Source organism: Phoxinus phoxinus (genome assembly GCF_949152265.1).
Source record: "Phoxinus phoxinus genome assembly, chromosome: 24".
In the NCBI taxonomy this organism is placed as follows: domain Eukaryota; kingdom Metazoa; phylum Chordata; class Actinopteri; order Cypriniformes; family Leuciscidae; genus Phoxinus; species Phoxinus phoxinus.
Genome location: NC_136899.1, coordinates 24,412,351 through 24,435,909, shown reverse-complemented (window position 1 = coordinate 24,435,909; position 23,559 = coordinate 24,412,351). Strand labels below are relative to the sequence as shown.

The 23,559-nt window shown below is 41.6% G+C and overlaps 1 protein-coding gene across 1 annotated transcript; it reads right to left on the bottom strand.

Annotated features, from left to right (window-relative positions):
* Positions 1–11,439: 11,439 nt before the first annotated feature.
* Positions 11,440–23,547, bottom strand: cyb5a (cytochrome b5 type A (microsomal)). Its single transcript, XM_079602443.1, has 5 exons — positions 23,279–23,547; positions 21,246–21,374; positions 14,190–14,219; positions 14,017–14,051; positions 11,440–12,771 (listed from the first exon to the last, which is right to left on the bottom strand). Exons 1-5 carry the CDS (start codon positions 23,411–23,413, stop codon positions 12,687–12,689), a joined length of 414 nt encoding a protein of 137 aa, XP_079458569.1. The 5' UTR covers positions 23,414–23,547; the 3' UTR covers positions 11,440–12,686.
* Between the last annotated feature and the right edge of the window lie 12 nt (positions 23,548–23,559).

The window sequence follows — 23,559 nt, the reverse complement described above, 5'->3', positions numbered from 1 at the left end:
GGTAGGCCATCGTATGATTGGTCTTAACCCCAGTGATGGGTAGGTTTAGGGGCGGGGTTAGGGGTAGGCCATCGTATGATTGGTCTTAACCCCAGTGACGGGTAGGTTTAGGGGCGGGGTTAGGGGCAGGCCATCGTATGATTGGTCTTAACCCCAGTAACGGGTAGGTTTAGGGGCGGGGTTAGGGGTAGGCCATCATATGATTGGTCTTAACCCCAGTGATGGGTAGGTTTAGGGGCGGGGTTAGGGGTAGGCCATCGTATGATTGGTCTTAACCACAGTGACGGGTAGGTTTAGGGGCGGGGTTAGGGGTAGGCCATCGTATGATTGGTCTTAACCCCAGTGATGGGTAGGTTTAGGGGCGGGGTTAGGGGTAGGCCATCGTATGATTGGTCTTAACCCCAGTGACGGGTAGGTTTAGGGGCGGGGTTAGGGGCAGGCCATCGTATGATTGGTCTTAACCCCAGTAACGGGTAGGTTTAGGGGCGGGGTTAGGGGCAGGCCATCGTATGATTGGTCTTAACCCCATTGACGGGTAGGTTTAGGGGCGGGGTTAGGGGTAGGCCATCGTATGATTGGTCTTAACCCCAGTGACGGGTAGGTTTAGGGGCGGGGTTAGGGGCAGGCCATCGTATGATTGGTCTTAACCCCAGTAACGGGTAGGTTTAGGGGCGGGGTTAGGGGTAGGCCATCATATGATTGGTCTTAACCCCAGTGATGGGTAGGTTTAGGGGCGGGGTTAGGGGTAGGCCATCATATGATTGGTCTTAACCACAGTGACGGGTAGGTTTAGGGGCGGGGTTAGGGGTAGGCCATCGTATGATTGGTCTTAACCCCAGTGATGGGTAGGTTTAGGGGCGGGGTTAGGGGTAGGCCATCGTATGATTGGTCTTAACCCCAGTGACGGGTAGGTTTAGGGGCGGGGTTAGGGGCAGGCCATCGTATGATTGGTCTTAACCCCAGTAACGGGTAGGTTTAGGGGCGGGGTTAGGGGCAGGCCATCGTATGATTGGTCTTAACCCCATTGACGGGTAGGTTTAGGGGCGGGGTTAGGGGTAGGCCATCGTATGATTGGTCTTAACCCCAGTGACGGGTAGGTTTAGGGGCGGGGTTAGGGGCAGGCCATCGTATGATTGGTCTTAACCCCATTGACGGGTAGGTTTAGGGGCGGGGTTAGGGGTAGGCCATCGTATGATTGGTCTTAACCCCATTGACGGGTAGGTTTAGGGGCGGGGTTAGGGGTAGGCCATCGTATGATTGGTCTTAACCCCAGCGTGTGGTTTTGAAAAACATTTTGTTTTTTGAGGAAAACATTCCAGGCTTTTTCTACACAGAATGGACTTCAATGGCGACCATCTATCCCAATGTTCAAAAGAAGGTTCAAATGTCTTGACGTGATCCCAGTCGAGAAATAAGGGTCTTATCCAGCGATCGGTCATTAAAAAAAAAAAACATATGTATATACTTTTTAACCACAATTGTTCGTCTTGTGCTGGTCTGTGACGCGCCATGCATTACATCAACACGTTGGAAAGGTCACGAGAAAAAAATAAAATTAAAATAAATGAAAACAAAGATGTCGGACGATTTTGAAGTTGGAGGAGAAAATGAGATGGAGTTTCCCTTTCCTACTTTTTTGAACCGGAGTACACAGACAAATAACTTGGATAGATGACGTGAACGTAACCTTTCCAACGTGATTACATGAATGCGTGGCGCGTCGCAGACCAGCACAACACGAACAATTGTGGTTAAAAAGTATATAATTTATTTTTTATTTTTTATGACCGATTGTTTCGCTGGATAAGACACTTATTTCTCGACTGGGATTGTGTCGAGACTTTGAAGCTGCATTGAGACGGACATTTGATCCTTCTCTTGAACATTGGGATAGATGGTCTCCATTGAAGTCCATTCTGTGTAGAAAAATCCTGGAATGTTTTCCTCAAAAACCTTCATTTCTTTTCGACTGAAGAAAGAAAGACATGGACATCTTGGATGACATCAGGGTGAGTAAATTATCAGCAAAAACATTTTTGAAAGTGAACTAATCCTTTAAGTCCACAAGACCGCAAGTGCACGTAAAGTGTGCTATTCGGGACACGCTTCACTGCCATTCATAAATCCTCTCCTGTGGCCTCATGAGATAGTAAAGTGTCCATCATATGCACACTTCAGAATATCACTGGAAGAAGAAGCTCATCCGGGACAAAATGCTGGGTTGTTTCAACCCAATTTTGGGTAAAATATGGACAAACCCAAACGTTGGGTTAAAAATTTAAATTTAACCCAACGGTTGGGTTTGTCCATATTTTACCCAAAATTGGGTTGAAACAACCCAGCATTTTTTAGAGTGTGTACTCTTTTATGAGTACTATGAATTCAGACATACTTATTTTGTCATATACTATTTTTCATCTACTATAAGTATGAGATTTCAGATGCAGCCTTTGATATTTTTCGATTAGTTAAAGGGATAGTTCACCCAAAAATTAAAATTCTGTCATCATTTACTCACCCTCAAGTTGTTCTAAACCTGTATGAGTTTCTCTCTTCTGTTGAATATAAAATATGATATAGTTGATGGCAGAGGAAATAAAATACTATAGAAGTCAATGCATGCTGTCAATTGTCTGGTTACCGACATTCTTCAAAATATCTTTAATGTTCAACAGAAGATATCATGAAGATATTTTGTAAATGTCCTACCGTAAATATATAAAACATGTATTTTTGTGAGTGAATGCAGCACAATCGTGAACATAAATGCACAACTTTAAAGGAGATTTTCTCAATGTTTACATTTTTTTGCATCCTCAGATTCTAGATTTACAATAGTTGTATCTCGGCAAAATATTGTCCTATCCTAACAAACCATACATCAATGGAAAGATTATTTATTCAGCTTTCAGATTATGTATACATCTCAATTGCAAAAAAATGAACCCATGTGACTGGTTTTGTGGTCTAGGGCAACCCGGTCTCACCCCAAAACGTCATATACTGACGGGTCTTGACCACACGTCAACATACGCCGAAAAGGGTACCCCTATAACGTCAAAATGAGACGCAGACATAAGCGCACCAGCAGCGCCTCCTAGCGGTACCCTAACACATACCTAAACCCAACCATACCCGAATCGTCACACATGGACGTTATAGGGGTACCCTTTTCGTCGTATGTTGCCGTATGGTCAAGACCCGTCAGTATGTGACGTTTTGGGGTGAGACTGTGTTATCTAGGGTCACATATACTATTTTTCATCTACTATATGTATGCTATTTTTAGATGTAGCCTTTGATTTTTCGGTTAATTAAAGGGATAGTTCATCCAAAAATTTATAAATATAAACTACTCAAAATATCTTCTTTCATGTTCAGCAGAATAAAGAAACTCATACAAGTTTGTAACAACTTGAGTAAATTATGACAGCATTTTCATTTTTTGGGTGAACTATCCCTTTAAGTGCATCATTCGGGTATTTAAAGTGCAATTTTTTCTTTTTTTTTTCAGTGTGAACACTACTTGCACTAGAATAATGCATACGTACAGAAATTGGGACAGATCTATTGTGTGAAGACGGAGTGAAAAAAGAGCGAGTGGCGGATTTTCCTGGATTTGTCTGTTCTCTTACGTAGAGTTCTCTCGTACTGCGTCGAAGAACGCTACGGGAAAGATATTTCTTTGTCGAGATTGAAGCCTAAAATTAATCCTTAATTTTGTAATAATGTAAAACGCTTTTCTGAAGCATACAACCTAGGCGGAGCAATACAGCTCACCCATTGGCTGCTCTGCCAGAAAAGCACAGCCTATGCGAGGCCAGGACGCTGACCAATGAGGGCGCTCCGCGCCCTTCTGCGTCACCTCCCGCCCAAACAGGCGTGGCCTAGGCCTATAAATACGAGCATAGCTGTCTAACACGCCGATTTTCTAAAATTCAACGAAGCTGCACGCATCGCTGGATTGGATTCGAGCCGCCACAGCCGTTTGGAACAAGCACCTCAGCAGGACGCGCCTCTTACCTGAAGCCGCTGGTCTTCGCCGCCTTCAGCCGCCGTTCCCTGCTGCGCTTCTCCGGCGTGGAATATCCTTTACATTATGTGTGTGTGTTTTGTGTGTGTGTTCGCCGTCGCGACACACAGTTTTTCCACCACTAAAAGAGCCGAGCGTCTTTTTCAAGATGCCTCGCACCTCCTGTGGCTCGTGTAGAGCCCCGCTCAGCGACAGGGACCACGTGCTGTGTTTCCTGCCTGTGAGTATCACGCAGCTTCAGCTCTCGTCGATGGCGGCTGCCATCGCTGTAATTTGATGCCTACGGTGACTCTGCGGACTCGCCTGGCGTTCATTTACTGAAGCTGCATCCTTTCCGTCTGCTGTAGTGCCGCGCCGTGAAAGCGCCGTGCTTAGCAGAGCCCGGAACCTCCCTTCACCACGAGGTGCTCGCCGCTGCTGCCGCCAGCTTCTCCGCCCGCTTCGCTGGACTCTATGATCGACGGACAAGAGCCGCTGTGTGCCGCCGCGTCCGTCATGAACAAGGAAGGTGAAGCCGCGTCTGTGGAGGAAGACTGCTTTTCTCTCCCGGGATGGGCGAGCTCCGAGGATCTCCCCTCCCCCGCCGCTCATGAGCGTCGACGGAGAAAGACCAGCATCGATGCGCTTACCGGCTGGATGGCTGTTTTTCTGCAGAGGAACGTACGTTACCGTCCTCACGACCCGCGCCCTTTTCTTCCTGAATTCACGAAGAAAGCGCGGAGTCCCGGAAAGCCCCGTCTTTAGCCAGGATGCGCACTTCTGCTTCGAGGGAAGCTACAGTGTTAAAATCCCGCCGCGGCCGGATTTCACTAAAATGTCTCGCTCGCACAGTCCCAACATACGCGACCGTGCCAGTGTATTTTGCAGTCACCAAATCAGCATCAATGCTCGTTTGCCTGCACACAAACGCCGTTTTCACGACGCCCCAGGTAAATCTGAAATGTATTTTCTGGTGTCCCGGCCACGGCCGATGGTGTAATGTGTGTATCCGTAATGCCCACGACTCAGTGCCCATTCATACACACAAGCACAGCCCTGCACAATACAGGGCTTGCACACATAAAATCGACTCGTGTCGATTGTGCAATACATGTAAGTTAGTGAACGTGCCCGCTTTTCAGTGCCCACAATCACTACACACTGCATGTCCCGTGGTTTCTGTAAAAACGAAACGAATGCACGGTCAGTCGGTTCTGATAGACAGTACTCTCTGTGCTACACGGTGTCCCGGCCACAGCCGATGATGTAATGTGTGTAACTGCAATGCCCACGACCCAGTGCCCATTCATACACACAAGCACAGCCCCACACAATACAGGGCTTGCACACATAAAATCGACTCAATGTCGATTGTGCACTATATGTAGTGAGCGTGCCCGCTTTCAAGTGCCCACAATCACTACAAGCTACATGTCAACATGGTTTCTACGGAGCTCGCACCGCGTGCTCTCTCTCTCTCTCTCTCAGCTGAGAGAGCTGAGCGCGCGCGCGGGCTGCCCGCTCGATAAGCGCGCCCCCGCATCACGCCATGTTACAGCACACGACTGCTCTCGTGTCGCCGCCATTTCGCGACCAGAGCCCGGTTTTTCAACCCGTGCAAGCACAGCCCCGTACAACACAGGGTCTGCACACATAAAAACGACTCAGGTCGTTTGTACTTTACATGTAGTGAGCGTGCCCACTGTCAAGTGCCCACAACCACTACACACTGCACGTTCCGCGGTTTTCTGTAAAAACGAAACCAACGGACGATCAGTCAGTTCACAAACACAGTATTCCCGGTGTTATAAATGTGCCCGCTACCACGCGCCCACATTTATTCACAAATATACGAGCCCTACGGGCAGCCCCGTTCAACACAGGGTTTGCACACTTGAAATCGACTCAGATCGATTGTGCTTTATACGTAGTAAGCGTGTCCACTGCCAAGTGCCCACAACCACTACACACTGCACGTTCCGCGGTTTCTGTATAAACGAAACTAGCGAACGGTCAGTCAGTACACAAACACAGTGTCCCCGGTGTTATAAATGTGCCCGCCACCAAGCGCCCACGTTTATTCACAAGCATAACGAGCCCTACGGGACTCGTCCCGCGCGCTCTCTCTCGACACAGAGAGTCGAGCGCGCGCGGGACGCATACTGTGTTAAACATGTCCCCCGCCTCAGACGCCACGGCGTCCATGTTACAGCACACGGTTGCTCTCGTGTCGCCGCCATTTCGCGACCAGGGCCCAGATTACATTCAACCCCTAGTCACACGTGCACATGCATAGGAAAGACTTCCCGGGGTCTCAGAATGGGTGCTAGAGACTATAAAAAGAGGCTATTCGCTACAGTTTCATCGACGCCCTCCCCGTTTCACGGGAAAAGTCGAAACCACGGTAAAAACAGAAGTAGCACATCTACTTCGAGCCGAAATAGCGAAGCTATTGAGCAAAGGGGCCATAGAGCCTTTATCTCAAGCTCAGAGCGAAGGGGGTCTGTACAGCAGATATTTCCTGGTACCGAAGAAAGACGGGGGTCTCAGACCCATTTTAGATCTAAGGCGTCTGAACAAAACGCTAACAAAGCGGAAGTTCAGAATGCTCACGACCAGAAAAATCCTCGCGCAAATTCGCCGAGGAGACTGGTTTATGGCGATAGATCTGAAAGACGCGTATTTTCACATACAAATTGCGTCACGTCACAGGCGATTTTTGAGATTCGCCTTCGAGGGCCGGGCATATCAGTACACAGTCCTGCCATTCGGCCTGTCTCTAGCACCTCGTACATTTACAGTGTGCATGGACGCGGCGCTGGCACCCCTGAGACTCCGAGGCGTTCGAATTCTGAACTATTTGGACGATTGGCTGATTCTAGCTCAATCGCCGTCAGAACTCGCTCACCACAAGACACTAATACTCGATCACCTCGAGTGCTTAGGTCTGAGAGTCAATTGGGAGAAAAGTTCACTGTTTCCCAGTCAAAGGATCTCCTTTTTAGGACTGGATCTGAACTCACTGTCTATGACAGCACGCCTGTCATCACAGCGCAGGCGAAATACCCTGCAAATGGCGAAATCCTTCCGCAGCGGCCACATAGTGCCGCTCAGGAGATTTCAGAAAATGCTGGGCCTCATGGCCTCAGCCTCTACAGTGCTGCAGTTGGGCCTGCTGCGCATGCGCCCACTACAGTTCTGGTTGAGAACGCGCGTACCGCGCCGAGCATGGTTACACGGTCGTTATCGCCTCAAGGTCACTCAGGAATGCATTTCAGCCCTGACACCATGGAGAGCGTCAGACTGGTACCGGTCAGGTGTAAGCCTGGGGACTTCCTCGAGCCTGAAGGTGGTGTCCACGGACGCGTCCACCTCAGGCTGGGGAGCACTGCTCGACGGCAGACCGCTCTTTGACCAATGGGCAGAGCGAGCCAAACTACCGCACATAAACTGCCTGGAAATGATGGCGGTGGACTTTGCGCTGAGGCGCTTCTGTCCCCGGATAAAAGGACACCACGTCCTGGTCCGCTCGGACAACGTGTCGGTAGTAGCCTACATAAACCACCAGGGTGGCCTGAGGTCCCGAAACCTATTCAGGTTAGCGGAACGCATACTGGTGTGGGCCCAGCACAACCTGCGCTCGTTAAGAGCAATACACGTGCCAGGCCACTTGAACGTAGGCCCGGACAGACTCTCACGGAACAATGTTCCTACGGGAGAGTGGTCCCTACACACACAGACAGTGCGTCTGCTGTGGAAAAGGTTCGGCAGAGCGGAAATAGACCTGTTTGCAAACCAGGAAAACGCTCACTGCCCAGAATTCTTTTCGAAGAGCACGAACGCGCTGGCCAGAGTCTGGCCCCGCCGTCCGCTCTATGCTTTTCCTCCTGTCTCACTCCTGCCTCAAGTGCTGGAGCGTATCAAGGAGAGCGGATGCTCAGTACTACTGGTTGCTCCATACTGGACGAATCAGACCTGGTTCCCAGCTTTGATGCGACTGAAAAGTACTGCCCCGTGGCCGATTCCAGTGAGGAGAGACCTCCTCTCACAGGCCAAGGGCGCGATTCTGCATCCTCACCCCGAGCTTTGGTCCCTACACGTATGGGCCATAAACGGGTACCCGCTAACCTCCCAAGAGGAGTGTTAGACACGATCGAGCAAGCTAGGGCTCCGTCTACTAGACGGCTCTACGCTTCCAAATGGTCGGTGTTCTCTGGATGGTGTTCAGATCAAGGTCTGTCACCACTTCAGTGTGGAGAACCGGAGATTCTCTCCTTCTTGCAAGAGCTATTGGATAAGGGAAGAACCCCATCCACGCTCAAAGTCTATGTGGCTGCCATATCAGCGTTCGTTAATCCAACGCTTGGCCGTTCACTAGGCAGGAACGACCTGGTGGTCCGCTTCCTTAGAGGCGCCAGGAGGTTAAACCCTCCAAGGCCCCCCCTCAGTCCCCGTTTGGGACCTTTCTACAGTGTTGAACGCTATGAAAGGGGCCCCTTTCGAGCCTATTCACTCAGTTGACATGAAACACCTGTCTTTCAAGACCGTGTTTCTTTTGGCTCTCGCTTCAGTGAAGCGTGTGGGAGACTTGCAAGCGCTCTCAGTGAGAGCTTCTTGTATGGAGTTCGGGCCAAACGACTCTGTAGTCGTATTGAAACCGAAGCATGGGTACGTGCCTAAGTCCCTCAACACACCGTTCAGGGCTCAGGTCATCTCCCTGTCGGCCCTGCCGGCCTCAGAGGACGGAAATAGCTCCCTTTGCCCGGTCAGGGCATTAAGAGCTTACGTGTCCCGCTCCGCTGTTTTTCGACAGACGGAGCAGCTCTTTGTTTCGTTCAGCGGACGCTCCAAGGGGCGAGCCGCGACGAAACAGAGTCTGTCTCGATGGGTAGTGGACGCCATTGCGCTAGCCTACGCATCTAGAGGTTTGGAATGCCCTTTGGGCATCAGAGCACATTCCACGAGAGGCATGGCCTCTTCATGGGCTTGGTATAGCGGAATCTCGTTACAAGATATCTGTATGGCGGCAGGCTGGGCCTCCCCGTCTACATTTATTAGGTTCTATAACCTAGAGGTTCCTGCGTTGCAGGCTAAACTGCTCTCGGTCTAGAAGACTATGTATAAGTGTTTCCTGCCCCGCGCTGCGGCCCAGGTCACTTCAATGTTTAAGCATCACTCACTGACAATGTGTCCCATGAGCATGCTATTACCCCTCATATATATCTATATTTACATATATATGCTGTTATGCCTTAAGAGGCACTACTATAAAGGGATGATGCTAATTTAGCCGCTCTCCCTATACTTCTTGGGGTAGGCACTTGTATACCAGGGCGCGCGCGCCCTTAGGTGTCTGTGTCGGTCCAAGAGCACGCACGGCGTTTTACATGGGGTTCCCGTAGCGTTCTTCGACGCAGTACGAGAGAACTCTACGTAAGAGAACGTACTCGGTTACTAACGTAACCTCGGTTCTCTCTAGAAGAGGGAACGAGTACTGCGTCTCATGGCCGTGCGTGTCCGCGCTGCGTCGCTTCATTGACGAAAATCGGCGTGTTAGACAGCTATGCTCGTATTTATAGGCCTAGGCCACGCCTGTTTGGGCGGGAGGTGACGCAGAAGGGCGCGGAGCGCCCTCATTGGTCAGCGTCCTGGCCTCGCATAGGCTGTGCTTTTCTGGCAGAGCAGCCAATGGGTGAGCTGTATTGCTCCGCCTAGGTTGTATGCTTCAGAAAAGCGTTTTACATTATTACAAAATTAAGGATTAATTTTAGGCTTCAATCTCGACAAAGAAATATCTTTCCCGTAGCGTTCTTCGACGCAGTACTCGTTCCCTCTTCTAGAGAGAACACTTATAGAACTGGGAAACAGGCTTCAGATGTAACCAGCAGAAGCATAACCACACCACAACGTGTCCATCCAGTGTGTGTGTGTGTGTCAGTACAGCAGCTTTACTTTGGCTGCTAATGACCACAGGTCAGTGAGAGCTTCAAAACATGCTGTTATCAGACTAAACAAACACACTGGGAAGTTACAACACCATTAATGACCAGCTACAACATGAGTGGACACTTGATCTAAAATGGCCTTGTTTATTTACATATTTACATGTAATGAGCAAATATATGGTGTAACGTAGTCCAAAAGCCGTTCAGATGCGATTACAAGTTGAAATATTCAAGTAAAAATGTCAGACTTTTAATTTACCCGTATGTCACACTGATGTGAGAGATGACCTGCCACGCTAAAATGACATTTTAACCCAGATAATTGTAGACACTGATGATAAAGAGCTAAATGAGATGACAGCTATTATTATCATTTATATTTAACTGTTACCTGTGTTCTACTATGAGAACATATGATGGCTCTCCATTTAAAGCTATTTTTCATGACTATAGAATATAAAGGGACTTTGCCATGTCTCTCCAGTGATGTAGCAGCTCTGATCTCCAGCAGATGTCAGTGTTGTAACATTTCCTGATACTAAACCTCGAAACATGAACTATTTCACACTTCTGAATGTCATTTAGATTAGATAACAAACTATCAATTCAGATATCTATGCTTAAATGCTGCTATACCTTCTCTCAGAACTGACTTAAACGGTCATGTTTAGATGACTTTGCACTAACAGGTCTCACGTTTATTTGTAATGCTTGTATGAAGTAACTAGAAAGTGTCAATATCCATTGATTTCCAAACCCTCATTCTTAGAAGAAAAGGTTCTATATAGAACCTTAAAAGGTTCTATAGGCACTACGTATTTGGAACCCCTAAAAGGTTCTACACTCTTAGAAAAAAAGGGTTCATAGGGGTTCTATATAGAACCATAGGGTTCTTTACTCAACTCCAAAGAACCTTTTATGCTAAAAAGGTTCTATAATGACAAGAAACAACCCTTTTGGCACAAAGGTTCTTTAGGCTATTATTTGACAAAACAAAATTAATGAATGAACCCCTAAATGAACCCCTTTTGATTGAACCCTTAAAAAGGGTTCTGTGTAGAACCTTTTAGGGGTTCCAAATACGAAGCGCCTATAGAACCTTTTAAGGTTCTATATAGAACCTTTTCTTCTAAGAGTGCTCACTAACATTTTCGCTTGGAAAGTGTATATATTTTTAATCATAAATGTTACTTGGTTAGATATGGTATCACAATTCATGTTCCGTCTTACCGCAAGCGTTCAAATTTGGGCCACTTTATACTCTTAATAATAAAGGTTGTTTATTGGCATCCATGGTTCCATTAAAAACTTTAACATCCATGGAAGAACAAAATGTTCTTTAGTTTATTCAAATGTCATTCAGTTCTTAGTAAAGAAAGGATCTTTAACTGTTGGCTGAATGGCTCTTCTGTTGCATCACCGTGAAAACCCCGTATACAAATGCATAAGGATGACTTTTTACTGAAATGAGTTTACAGCGAGTCACACAAGCAGTTTCTTTGTTTATTGGGACACAATAAAGCTGAATTTGAGTCACAGGTTACAGTGTGTGATTCTCTCACATCAGCGTTAGTGTGGCAGGAGCAATGAACATCTGCAAACATCTGGATCAACATTTCTGTCGGAAAGTGGCTTGAATCTCTTGTTATCATATACAAGTATATTACATTCAGTTTGTAAAAAAAAAAAAAAAAAAAAAAAAAGGGGAATGTATAAGCACCGTTCATGGTGGTACACTGGCACATCGACATGTAACTGCTAAAACATAATTATACCAGTGTTGCTCTTCACTAAAGATGTGGAGACTTCTAGCTGACTGACTAAAGCACTTACCTTAATTAAGCACATAATGACATCTTTTGGTTAGCCTGTGTACAATCACATTCTGAACAGTTTAGCTTCATATTTCTCCACAAAATCAAAAGAGAAATACTAGATTCTGTTTTGCATAAAACAAACAAAGACTGTTTTTGCATTGCAACATTATTTTCAAGACAAATTAACATTATTGTAATGCAAAATAAAAATTGAGGTTGAGAACTCGGCAAAACATATACTTGATTGTCATAAAAATAATGTCACAATTCAAAAAATCGTAATAATCTTCATTTTATTTATGGAAAATCTAGCATCTTTTTTTTCACTTTTGATTTTGGAGCTTAATATGTTTATCAGCTGCTAATAATAATTCATCTTGAATCTGTCACAATTGGCATGTTAACGATTACATAGTTACCTGATGTTAATTAACAATATCATCTTGCATTTTATTCATACATTTTTTTTAGATTTAAACAATTAGTATAATTTCTCCCTGGTTCAAGTAGGATGTGAAAATTATGCATTTCAAGTGAAATTAAATGATTTATTTGAGGAACAAACCGTTGTGTTTACGTATGTGGTAATTTTCAGTATATTGCAGAGTGGATATTTCAACTGAATAATGGTATACACAGTTTTACACAACAGAATAACAATTAGACAACCAAAACTTCATCTTTAGCGTACATATTTATAATGCTCAAAGTAGATCTAAAATATACTTTAATTTATCATAAAACACATCTGCATATCAGGAATTAAATCTCAAGGGATAAACTTGACAACAAACATTGAAACGAACACAAAAGTTGCCTTCATTTGTAGAATCTTTATGGTAATGGTTAAACCTGAAATGGATTATGGGTACTGTAGTTTCATCTGAGCGCTCGTGTGAGAAAGGCATCCCATCATGCCTCCTCTGCGGTGTAAATACGGTACATGAACGTGACAATCACCGCGGCGACCGCAGGAATCAACCAGTTTGACCACCAGCTGGAACAAGAGATGAAACAGAAGATTAGGAACAAAGCACTTGGTAATTAGCTTGAATTATTAACCGGATACTTGCTGTTTCTGAACTACAATGGAAAGTGAAATGGACTTGGACAATGGACTCAGAAGAACATGATCCCTTATACAAGGAAAAAAAGCTGTGGTGTGTAACGAGAAATCTGGATTTCTTAGAAATATCTAAACCCTCAGATATTCTGCTGCGTTCACACCAAACGCGAATAGAGCGTCTGGCGTGAGTGATTTCAATGTTAAGTCAATGTAAAGACGTGTTTACGCGCGCCTGGAGGTCCTGGGGCGCGAATGAGGCGTTTAGCGCGGCGCAGTAGAATTTTTTTAACTTTGGCGTCAATTTGCGCCGCGTTAACCAATCAGGAGCCTGCTTCCTGCTGTCACATGGTGAAGTGACGTGATAAACAGGGGCAGGCCCGCTTTTCAGTTTATAATGTCATTTTAAATGTTTGGCCTCAATAACTTATTTTATATGTTTGGCCTCAATAACTTATTTTATATGTTTGGCCTCAATAACTTATTTTATATGTTTGGCCTCAATAACTTATTTTATATGTTTGGCCTCAATAAATTATTTTATATGTTTGGCCTCAATAAATTATTTTGTAATATGACTAAATGCCCACATGAAAGAAGGAATGACATTGTTCAGCTATATGTTAACTAACACTTGCAGTCATACATTTCTGAATGAGCTGAAGAAAAACTCACATAATTAAAGAAGTCGTTTGACATTCATGCATTTTAACTTATATGTTTCATATAATATAACCGAAGCTATAGATTGTGAAATTAAACATTTCTCGTTTACCAGCGGCAAACGTCAGGAGGACTAGCCAAGGGCTGTTCCTGGCGGGTTACATGAGCGCTGAGCTCACAACTCCGAAACGTCAGATCAAAATTTTTAAATAGGCGCTATCTTTATAAATGAACCACAGATTTGAGCTTTAAACAACTACATTCTCGACTGAACAACTCTTAAAACTACATTTCGTGACACAATAACAGTAGTATTTAAAAATTTCGCGGCCTTTCTTGCCCCTCCCACATGCAGTAGGTTTCGCCTCGGATGCACGTCAATTTCGTCTTTGGACGCGCGAATGCATTCAAAATGTTCAAGCGTCAAACTAGACGCGATAGACACAAATTTGACGCTCTATTCGCGTTTGGTGTGAACGCAGCATTAGGCATGTTTGCGCATAAATGTAAACGTACCTTGTTGTTTCTTGTACGGTTGTTACAAGCGATTCCTGTTAAACAGAAAACCAAATGCATTTTTAGGTGGTTCTACCAAATGTGAGACAAAAACAGTGAAAGGCAGTGCTGTGTTTGTATGTTAAAACCAGGAACACGGAGAGAAAATATGATCTGAAGAATGCTTTACGTACGGGTGGTTTGGCAATCTTGTCCCGGTCATCCTGAGAGGAAAGCAGAGGAGAGGCATGATTAACAAATATACAGTTTTTTCGCATTTAATTGACAAAGCAAAATTAATTAGCATTAAATAGGTCTTAACATTAGGTAAATACAACCTCAGATAAACAACGACACATGACATGTTACACCGTGATTTAAAAAAAACAAATAAAATAAAAAACAGCCAAAATGGAGAAGCCGTGTGTGATAAACTAAGTACATCTTATGATTTAATTGCTTGTAGAACGACCTTTAGCAGCAATAAGCATTTTCTGTTTGACTTTATAAGTCTCTCACATCGTTGTGGAGGAATTATGCTTCAGTTCATTGAGGTTTGAGAGCATCCCAGTTCTCTTAAAGGTCCAATATTGTCAAAACTGAAATGTCCTGGCTTTTTCCATGATAACAGAAGACTAGCGGCTATGACACTACCATATAAGTTTTAAAACAGTCAATCCACAATGCCAGAACTACTCAGTCACCGCCTTCAGTCACCATCCCCACCAATGGTGGGTCACTCAGAAAACAACAGGCCAATCAGAAGAGAGGCTCATGAATATTAAGTAGACCGGCCAAAATCGACCTGAGAAAGGAGCTGTGAATATATATATTGAGATGTTTTTTGGCACTACTTATACCGTAAATATATATTCTTAAAGGTGCTGTATGGAGTTTTCAGCGGCATCTAGTATTTATAAGTCTCTCACATTGTTGTGGAGGAATTATGCTTCAGTTCATTGAGGTTTGAGAGCATCACAGTTCTCTTATAGGTCTCATATTGTCAAAACTGAAATTTCCTGGCTTTTTCCACGATAACAGAGGTCTAGCGGCTATGACACTACAATATAAGTTTTAAAACAGTCAATCCACAATGCCAGAACTACTCAGTCACCACCTTCAGTCACCATCCCCACCAATGGTGGGTCACTCAGAAAACAACAGGCCAATCAGAAGAGAGGCTCATGAATATTAAGTAGACCGGCCAAAATCGACCTGTTCTTGGCAGTTTTGGTACTTATACCGCAAATATATATTCTTAAGGACATCAAAACCTAAAATAAAACTTCAGAAAGGTGTACAATATGGGATCTTTAAGGTATTGTCGCAATATTCCCGTCGAGTTGAGGTCTGGACTTTGACTGGGCCGGTGCAACACCGTGATTCTTCTCTATTTCAGACATTCTGGTGTAAATTTGCTGGTGTGCTTCGGATAACTGTCCTGGTTTCAGCCGAGCTTCAGCTGTCGGACAGATCGGCTTCACATTTGTCTTCTGAGTTTGTGTTTGACTCTGACTGAAGGTGCCGGGTCCTGTGACTGCAAAACAATCCTCAGCCCTCCGCCAGTGCTGGACAGCTGCTATGAGGCGTTTGTGCTGATATTCTGAGTTTAGTTTTCTGTGCATTATGGCCAAACATCTCCACTTTGGTCTCGTCTGTTCAATGGACATTGTTCCAGAAGTCTTGAGGTTTGTTCAGAAGCAACTGTTCAAACCAAGGGGGTAATCCCCCCGCCGGAAACTGAAGCCCCCCCCGGGCCACCATTGTAGCAGAACATCACCGGCTGTTAGCATCCCATTGACTCCCATTCATATTGGCGTCACTTTGACAGCAAATAACTTTACATCTGAGGCGTCCAAAGACTCCATTTGTCTATTATTTATTTCTAAAGAAACACGACAATGTATAAAAGGCTCCATTACTTTGTATCTTACGTTATGGCCCCGTAGAAGCAGTTTTTGTAAAAATAGGCTAACGATTGCATCATAACCACGCGACTCTCTGTCGTACAGTCGAGAAATTACCGTATAGACCGGCGGAGAAGCTCGCAGGCAATCGGGGGGACGTGGAGTCAAGGGAGAAGCCCATAGAGAGTGATAAAGTTGCTCCTGCTGCTAGCTCATGGACAGCTAATGCTCACGCTCTCCGTCTGTGCGAGATTCGGAAGGGAATGATTCAGATTTCTCTCGGCACAGCGACTAGAAGACTCACGTCACATCTACGTCACCAAGCTCAGTGTGAGCCTGCGCAGTTTGCCTGGCCATCAGGAAGTGATGCTTCTAATGGGCTTCACTTTTCTCTGTTGAAATCTATGGGGTCGCTGTGTCCATCTTATATACTGTCTATGGTTCAAAGCTAAGCCGTGCTGCCATGTTCTTTTCAGAGAGAAGAAGCTTTCTCCTGGCAACCCTTCCAAACATGCCATACCAGTCCCGTCTCTTTCTAATTGTACATGAACATTAACATGTAACATCTCTCTGAGGCCTGTCGAGTCTGAGATGCAGCTCTCGGGTTTCTTGCAGTTTCTCTGAGCATTGCACAGTCTGACCTCAGGGTGAATGGACAGTTTTCCACTTGTGAATAATCTTCCTCACTGTATGATGGACTTCAGTTCGATTGGAAAATACCTTGTAACTCTTCCCAGATTGATGGGCAGGAACAGTTGCTTCTCTAAGATCACTGCTGATGTCTTTCCTCCTTGGTATTGTGTTACACACACCTGAATGCTTCAGACCAGCAAACTGACGAAACTTCTGCTTTTATAGAGTTGGTCACGCTTGCTGATGATCAATTAACCAAAGACGTTTGATTAGCAGAGCCTGACTGATACTAAACCTCTTCATTCCTATGAAAGCAGTAAGTGTGTACTTGGTTTGTCACACATGATGGCTTCTCCATTGTGGCCTAGTTTTTGTTAAACAATGACACACTGTAATATGTCAAGTGTTGTTGTTCATCTGAGGTTGTATTTACCCTATTTGCCAATGACCAGATCATATTTTTTACTATGTCCTGACATGTAAAACCATATAATTCATATAATTTTTCAAATGACATTCTACTGTTCAAATATGTTGGTAAGATTTTGTTAATGTTTTTTTTTAAAGAAGTCTCTTTTGCTCTAAGGCTGCAATAATTTGATCAAAAATACAGTAAATATTGTGAAATATATTACAATGTAAAACAACTGTTTTCTATTTGAATGTTTTAAATTTGTGATTGTTTTCCTGTGATCAAAGCTGAAAATTATTTGTTATTATGAATCAAAATACCTCACCACAGTTCTATAAATGTAATTCTTTTAAATTCTTCTTCTTTAAAATGTAATTACAATTCTGCATGCAGTTTGCTATCTCACATCCAATTCGAATTTAAAATGAATTTCTGCAAGGTGCACAACTCCGCTCCATTCCTCCCTGATAGTATCTTTGGCTGAATCCAGCAGCATTACCGGTCCGTCAAGAGGAATAAAACTGGATTCCAGGTTATTGATAGTATCTCAAGCCCCGGGAGGTCTATGAAAACATCTCAGATTTCGTTAGATACAACTATGAATCAACAGACTTTTCATGGAACATTCCCAAATATCTCAGGGGGATTGGGAAGTTTGTGACTTTGGTTGTATTTTTGGATATTTATACATATTTGTAAATCGCATAGTTTACAATTGGCATCTATTGGTGTGATGCAATCCCTTCACTGAAACTATAAATCATTAATGATTATTCATGTCTTTGTGTGCCAGACTGCCAGTGCTGCTGATGGTTGCAAAGCAACAGATGCAAAACAGACTTTGAAAAAACATGCAGGGTACAGTTTAAAATGACAGCCCTCAAGAGCTAAATCGAAGCTTGTATCCGACGCAGAATAAAAAAAATTTAAAAGATAATTGTGACTTTTTCTCAAAATTGAAAGTTTGTGTCTCGCAAGTCGCAATTATGACCTTTTTTATCCGAATTGTGAGATATAATCTTTTAATATAAAGTCTGACTTTGAATTGTTTGTTTGTCTCATAAGTCTGACTTTTTATCTCAGATTTGCAAGTTTATGTCTAAGTCTGACTTTGAAATGTTTGTTTGTCTCATAAGTCTGACTTTTTATCTCAGATTTGCAAGTTTATGTCTAAGTCTGACTTTGAAATGTTTGTTTGTCTCATAAGTCTGACTTTTTATCTCATAATTGCGAGTTTGTATCTTATAAGTCTGACTTTTTATCTCAGAATTCCGAGTTTATGTCTAAGCCTGACTTTGAGATGTTTGTTTGTCTCATAAGTCTGACTTTTTATCTTAGATTTGCAAGTTTATGTCTAAGTCTGACTTTGAAATGTTTGTTTGTCTCATAAGTCTGACTTTTTATCTTAGATTTGCAAGTTTATGTCTAAGTCTGACTTTGAAATGTTTGTTTGTCTCATAAGTCTGACTTTTTATCTCAGATTTGAAAGTTTATGTCTAAGTCTGACTTTGAAATGTTTGTTTGTCTCATAAGTCTGACTTTTTATCTCAGATTTGCAAGTTTATGTCTAAGTCTGACTTTGAAATGTTTGTTTGTCTCATAAGTCTGACTTTTTATCTTAGATTTGCAAGTTTATGTCTAAGTCTGACTTTGAAATGTTTGTTTGTCTCATAAGTCTGACTTTTTATCTCATAATTGCGAGTTTGTATCTTATAAGTCTGACTTTTTATCTCAGAATTCCGAGTTTATGTCTAAGTCTGACTTTGAAATGTTTGTTTGTCTCATAAGTCTGACTTTTTATCTCAGAAATGCATGTTTATATCTAAGTCTGACTTTGAATTGTTAGTTTCTCATAAGTCTGACTTTTTATCTCAGAATTCCGAGTTTATGTCTAAGTCTGACTTTGAAATGTTTGTTTGTCTCATAAGTCTGACTTTTTATCTCAGAAATGCATGTTTATATCTAAGTCTGACTTTGAATTGTTAGTTTCTCATAAGTCTGACTTTTTATCTCATAATTGCGAGTTTGTATCTTATAAGTCTGACTTTTTATCTCAGAATTCCGAGTTTATGTCTAAGCCTGACTTTGAGATGTTTGTTTGTCTCATAAGTCTGACTTTTTATCTTAGATTTGCAAGTTTATGTCTAAGTCTGACTTTGAAATGTTTGTTTGTCTCATAAGTCTGACTTTTTATCTTAGATTTGCAAGTTTATGTCTAAGTCTGACTTTGAAATGTTTGTTTGTCTCATAAGTCTGACTTTTTATCTCAGATTTGAAAGTTTATGTCTAAGTCTGACTTTGAAATGTTTGTTTGTCTCATAAGTCTGACTTTTTATCTCAGATTTGCAAGTTTATGTCTAAGTCTGACTTTGAAATGTTTGTTTGTCTCATAAGTCTGACTTTTTATCTTAGATTTGCAAGTTTATGTCTAAGTCTGACTTTGAAATGTTTGTTTGTCTCATAAGTCTGACTTTTTATCTCAGAATTCCGAGTTTATGTCTAAGTCTGACTTTGAAATGTTTGTTTGTCTCATAAGTCTGACTTTTTATCTCAGAAATGCATGTTTATATCTAAGTCTGACTTTGAATTGTTAGTTTCTCATAAGTCTGACTTTTTATCTCAGAATTCCGAGTTTATGTCTAAGTCTGACTTTGAAATGTTTGTTTGTCTCATAAGTCTGACTTTTTATCTCAGAAATGCATGTTTATATCTAAGTCTGACTTTGAATTGTTAGTTTCTCATAAGTCTGACTTTTTATCTCATAATTGCGAGTTTGTATCTTATAAGTCTGACTTTTTATCTCAGAATTCCGAGTTTATGTCTAAGCCTGACTTTGAGATGTTTGTTTGTCTCATAAGTCTGACTTTTTATCTTAGATTTGCAAGTTTATGTCTAAGTCTGACTTTGAAATGTTTGTTTGTCTCATAAGTCTGACTTTTTATCTTAGATTTGCAAGTTTATGTCTAAGTCTGACTTTGAAATGTTTGTTTGTCTCATAAGTCTGACTTTTTATCTTAGATTTGCAAGTTTATGTCTAAGTCTGACTTTGAAATGTTTGTTTGTCTCATAAGTCTGACTTTTTATCTTAGATTTGCAAGTTTATGTCTAAGTCTGACTTTGAAATGTTTGTTTGTCTCATAAGTCTGACTTTTTATCTCAGATTTGAAAGTTTATGTCTAAGTCTGACTTTGAAATGTTTGTTTGTCTCATAAGTCTGACTTTTTATCTCAGATTTGCAAGTTTATGTCTAAGTCTGACTTTGAAATGTTTGTTTGTCTCATAAGTCTGACTTTTTATCTTAGATTTGCAAGTTTATGTCTAAGTCTGACTTTGAAATGTTTGTTTGTCTCATAAGTCTGACTTTTTATCTCAGAATTCCGAGTTTATGTCTAAGTCTGACTTTGAAATGTTTGTTTGTCTCATAAGTCTGACTTTTTATCTCAGAAATGCATGTTTATATCTAAGTCTGACTTTGAATTGTTAGTTTCTCATAAGTCTGACTTTTTATCTCAGAATTCCGAGTTTATGTCTAAGTCTGACTTTGAAATGTTTGTTTGTCTCATAAGTCTGACTTTTTATCTCAGAAATGCATGTTTAAATCTAAGTCTGACTTTGAATTGTTAGTTTCTCATAAGTCTGACTTTTTATCTCAGAATTTCGAGTTTATGTTGTAAGTCTGACTTTTTATCTCAGAATTGCGAGATATAAACGTGTAATTCTGAGAAAAAAGATCTATAAAGTTTATATCTCAGAATACTGAGAATAAAAGTGTTGTGAGATAAAAAAGTCGCAGTTACCTTTTAATTTTTATTTATTTATTCTGTGGCAGAAACAAGCTTCCATATAACCTCATTCAGAGCTGCACCATCAAGGCTGTGAGGGATAAACTTACCAATTTTTCAATGGCATCCGCTGTAAAAAGCTCCACAGCTCATATTGTCAGGAGTTTTTTGTTTACTGAAATCTCTTGGAAAGATATTTTTTGCAGTGTTTCGTCAGCAGAACAATACAAAAACACATTGAATTAACAGTACAACCCACTGAAGAGATGCGTGTCTATCCCTCAAAGCCTCGATTTCATTTACTTTAAAAAATCTGAGATCTGCTGTGGGATTATCTAGCCTTTCAGTTTTTCTTGATTTACTTTTGATAAGAAATTATTAAAATATTTCAATATTGAACTACTTTTTTTAATATTTCTGGAAATAGAGTATTCACAAAAGCAGAAATGACAGAAAGCACACAAGGTCTTCTTCACACTAATGCTCAACAATAGTCCTGATGTCTGGTGGACTCACTGGATGCAGTTCTCCTATGAGCATAGAAGTGGCCATCTCGCGTGCATCCGTCGAGTGGCCGACGTCTTCGAAGCTCTCGGTGGCGTCTCCACCCGCTTGCTCTCGCAGCACCTCCTCTCCTCCGGGGTGCTGTGGACATCAGCAAATACATCAGATCATCCAGATCAAACTCCAAAACAAAGCCCTAGAAATCCCTTTTGAACTTGTTTGCTCTTTTAAAATGGTTCCCTAGAAAGTTATCAGTTGATTTAAGTGTCATCAGTGCACAAGAGTCATGCATCCATTCGATAAGGGGTCGACCGATTGATAGTTTTTGCAGATTAACGAGTGCGACCTCTAGAGGTGAAATGAAAACTGACGCCTCATGGAGTGTTTAAACTGAGCAGGCATTTCAGATACAGATTTAAAACAGACAATGAAACAGTGTATACTACATTTCATGTTTTCATATCATTATAAAGTAATTCATTTGTTGACTAGATGCTGCATTAGTGGAGAACAGCAGTGTGACACACGCAAGTGTTACCATCTATTTGCATTAGTTTTTATCCAGCTGATCGCTTTTATGCATTCGTTATGCAGTGACATAAAGCAAACGGTATCGTCATGCAGCCGATAGGGCTGTAAACCTAATCGAATCCAAAATAAAAGTTTGTGTTTACATAATATGTGTGTGTATTGTGTATAATTATTTTGTATATATAAATACACACATGCAAGTATATATTTGAGAAATATATGCATGTATATACTGCATATATATTTTTATATTATATATAAATATAACTATTTTATATATAAATAAAAAAATGTCTTAAATATATATGCATGTGTGTGTATTTATCTATACAAAATAATTATACACAATGCACACACATATATTATGTAAACACAAACTTTTATTTAGGATTTTTTTTCCCGTCACTGTAATACATATTTTGTTATTTTGATTAGATAATCATCAAGTGTTCAAGTGAAGCAAATAAAGTGAGAGTATACATGTCTAATTTAAATGATATGGCCTTTGTGTAGATATTTAAAGATGGCCATCTATAAGCATGACTGTTTGGATTTATATGAAATGCTAACACTTTACAATAAGATTCTAATTGTTACATTAACTAAGGTTAATACAAGTATAGGTCATTGTTAATTAATTTCAAAATTGACTAATACATTTTTAAGTTTTTTCTTTTAACATAATGCACTATGAACTGACATGAATGATCAAGGTAAAATTAATATTTTTATTTTTTTTAAAGTTTCATGGTTCAGTGCTGTTTTTTTAATTTTAGTTATAAAGTTCTGCACTAGTTTATGTGTTATGTTTCTTTTCATTCAGTATCTATTTTAAAAACTATTGGTTGATAAATCCTTATCGGCCAGTATGGGCAAACCTAGTATCATTATCGGTCAAATCCATTATCGGGCGACCTCTATCCTTATGTGCACTTTTAGACCTAGCATGAGAACATTTTTTTTTTTAGAATAGGTGGTTCTCTAGATCTAGATAATGATAGAAATAGAAAATAGGGAAAGATGTGAAATGTTAGAGTGGTTATCTGATAAATTACAGCAAGTTAGAGTGTGGTGCAACTACAGCTTTTCTGCATACAAATCTGACCACCAAAAGCAAATAACAGTGCATTTGATTGTTTAGCGAGATATATTAGTTACTGCACTAATGCCAATTTCACACCAAACACATTTGGCAACTATTGTAATTAAATCTATTGAGAGCACTTGGAAAAGGTCACTCCATTCAGTACTCACTTTAAGCGGTGTAAACTTTTGTACTGGACGTTTTGAGCTGACTTTTTCATTGCATCCATTTATTAACATTATGCATTGTAATGCACATATATTTTATTTATATTATGCATTACACAATTCCAATTCAACGGATCTATGTTTATACAATGCAATACACGTAATGCATGCATTACAACATTCCCAAACAATGCCATAATGGAAATGTTAGCCTTGTGTTTGGCACCAAACAGAACATTTGACTCTCTATTTTAAAAACTCACCTCCTCGAGAAACTTTGTGACGTCGTACACTTTATTATGAATGATAATCCATGTGCTTTTAAAAGAGTTCCGTTCCTCCACCTCTGACAAGCGATAATATTTAACACCCTTTTCGTCTGTTCCGTTGTTTTCCATTGGTTTGTTTAAATGTGTGTTATTTGTTCAGAAACTTTCCTAAGTTCCCCTACGAATCGTTCACTTCACCTACTTCAAAACTGGACCTACTACCAACAACAATTGTATTTCCCAACTCGCAAGGCAACGCCCATTCCGCTTAAGGC

What these genes read in the sequence shown, in the direction of transcription:
- cyb5a (XM_079602443.1), bottom strand. Translation starts at nt 23,413, where the DNA reads ATGGAAAACAACGGAACAGACGAAAAGGGTGTTAAATATTATCGCTTG. An exon ending in TCATAGGAGAACTGCATCCA is followed by an intron (nt 14,220 to 21,245) that starts GTGAGTCCACCA and finishes CTTTCCTCTCAG; the next exon opens with GATGACCGGGACAAGATTGC. An exon ending in ACCGTACAAGAAACAACAAG is followed by an intron (nt 12,772 to 14,016) that starts GTACGTTTACAT and finishes CTCTTGTTCCAG; the next exon opens with CTGGTGGTCAAACTGGTTGA.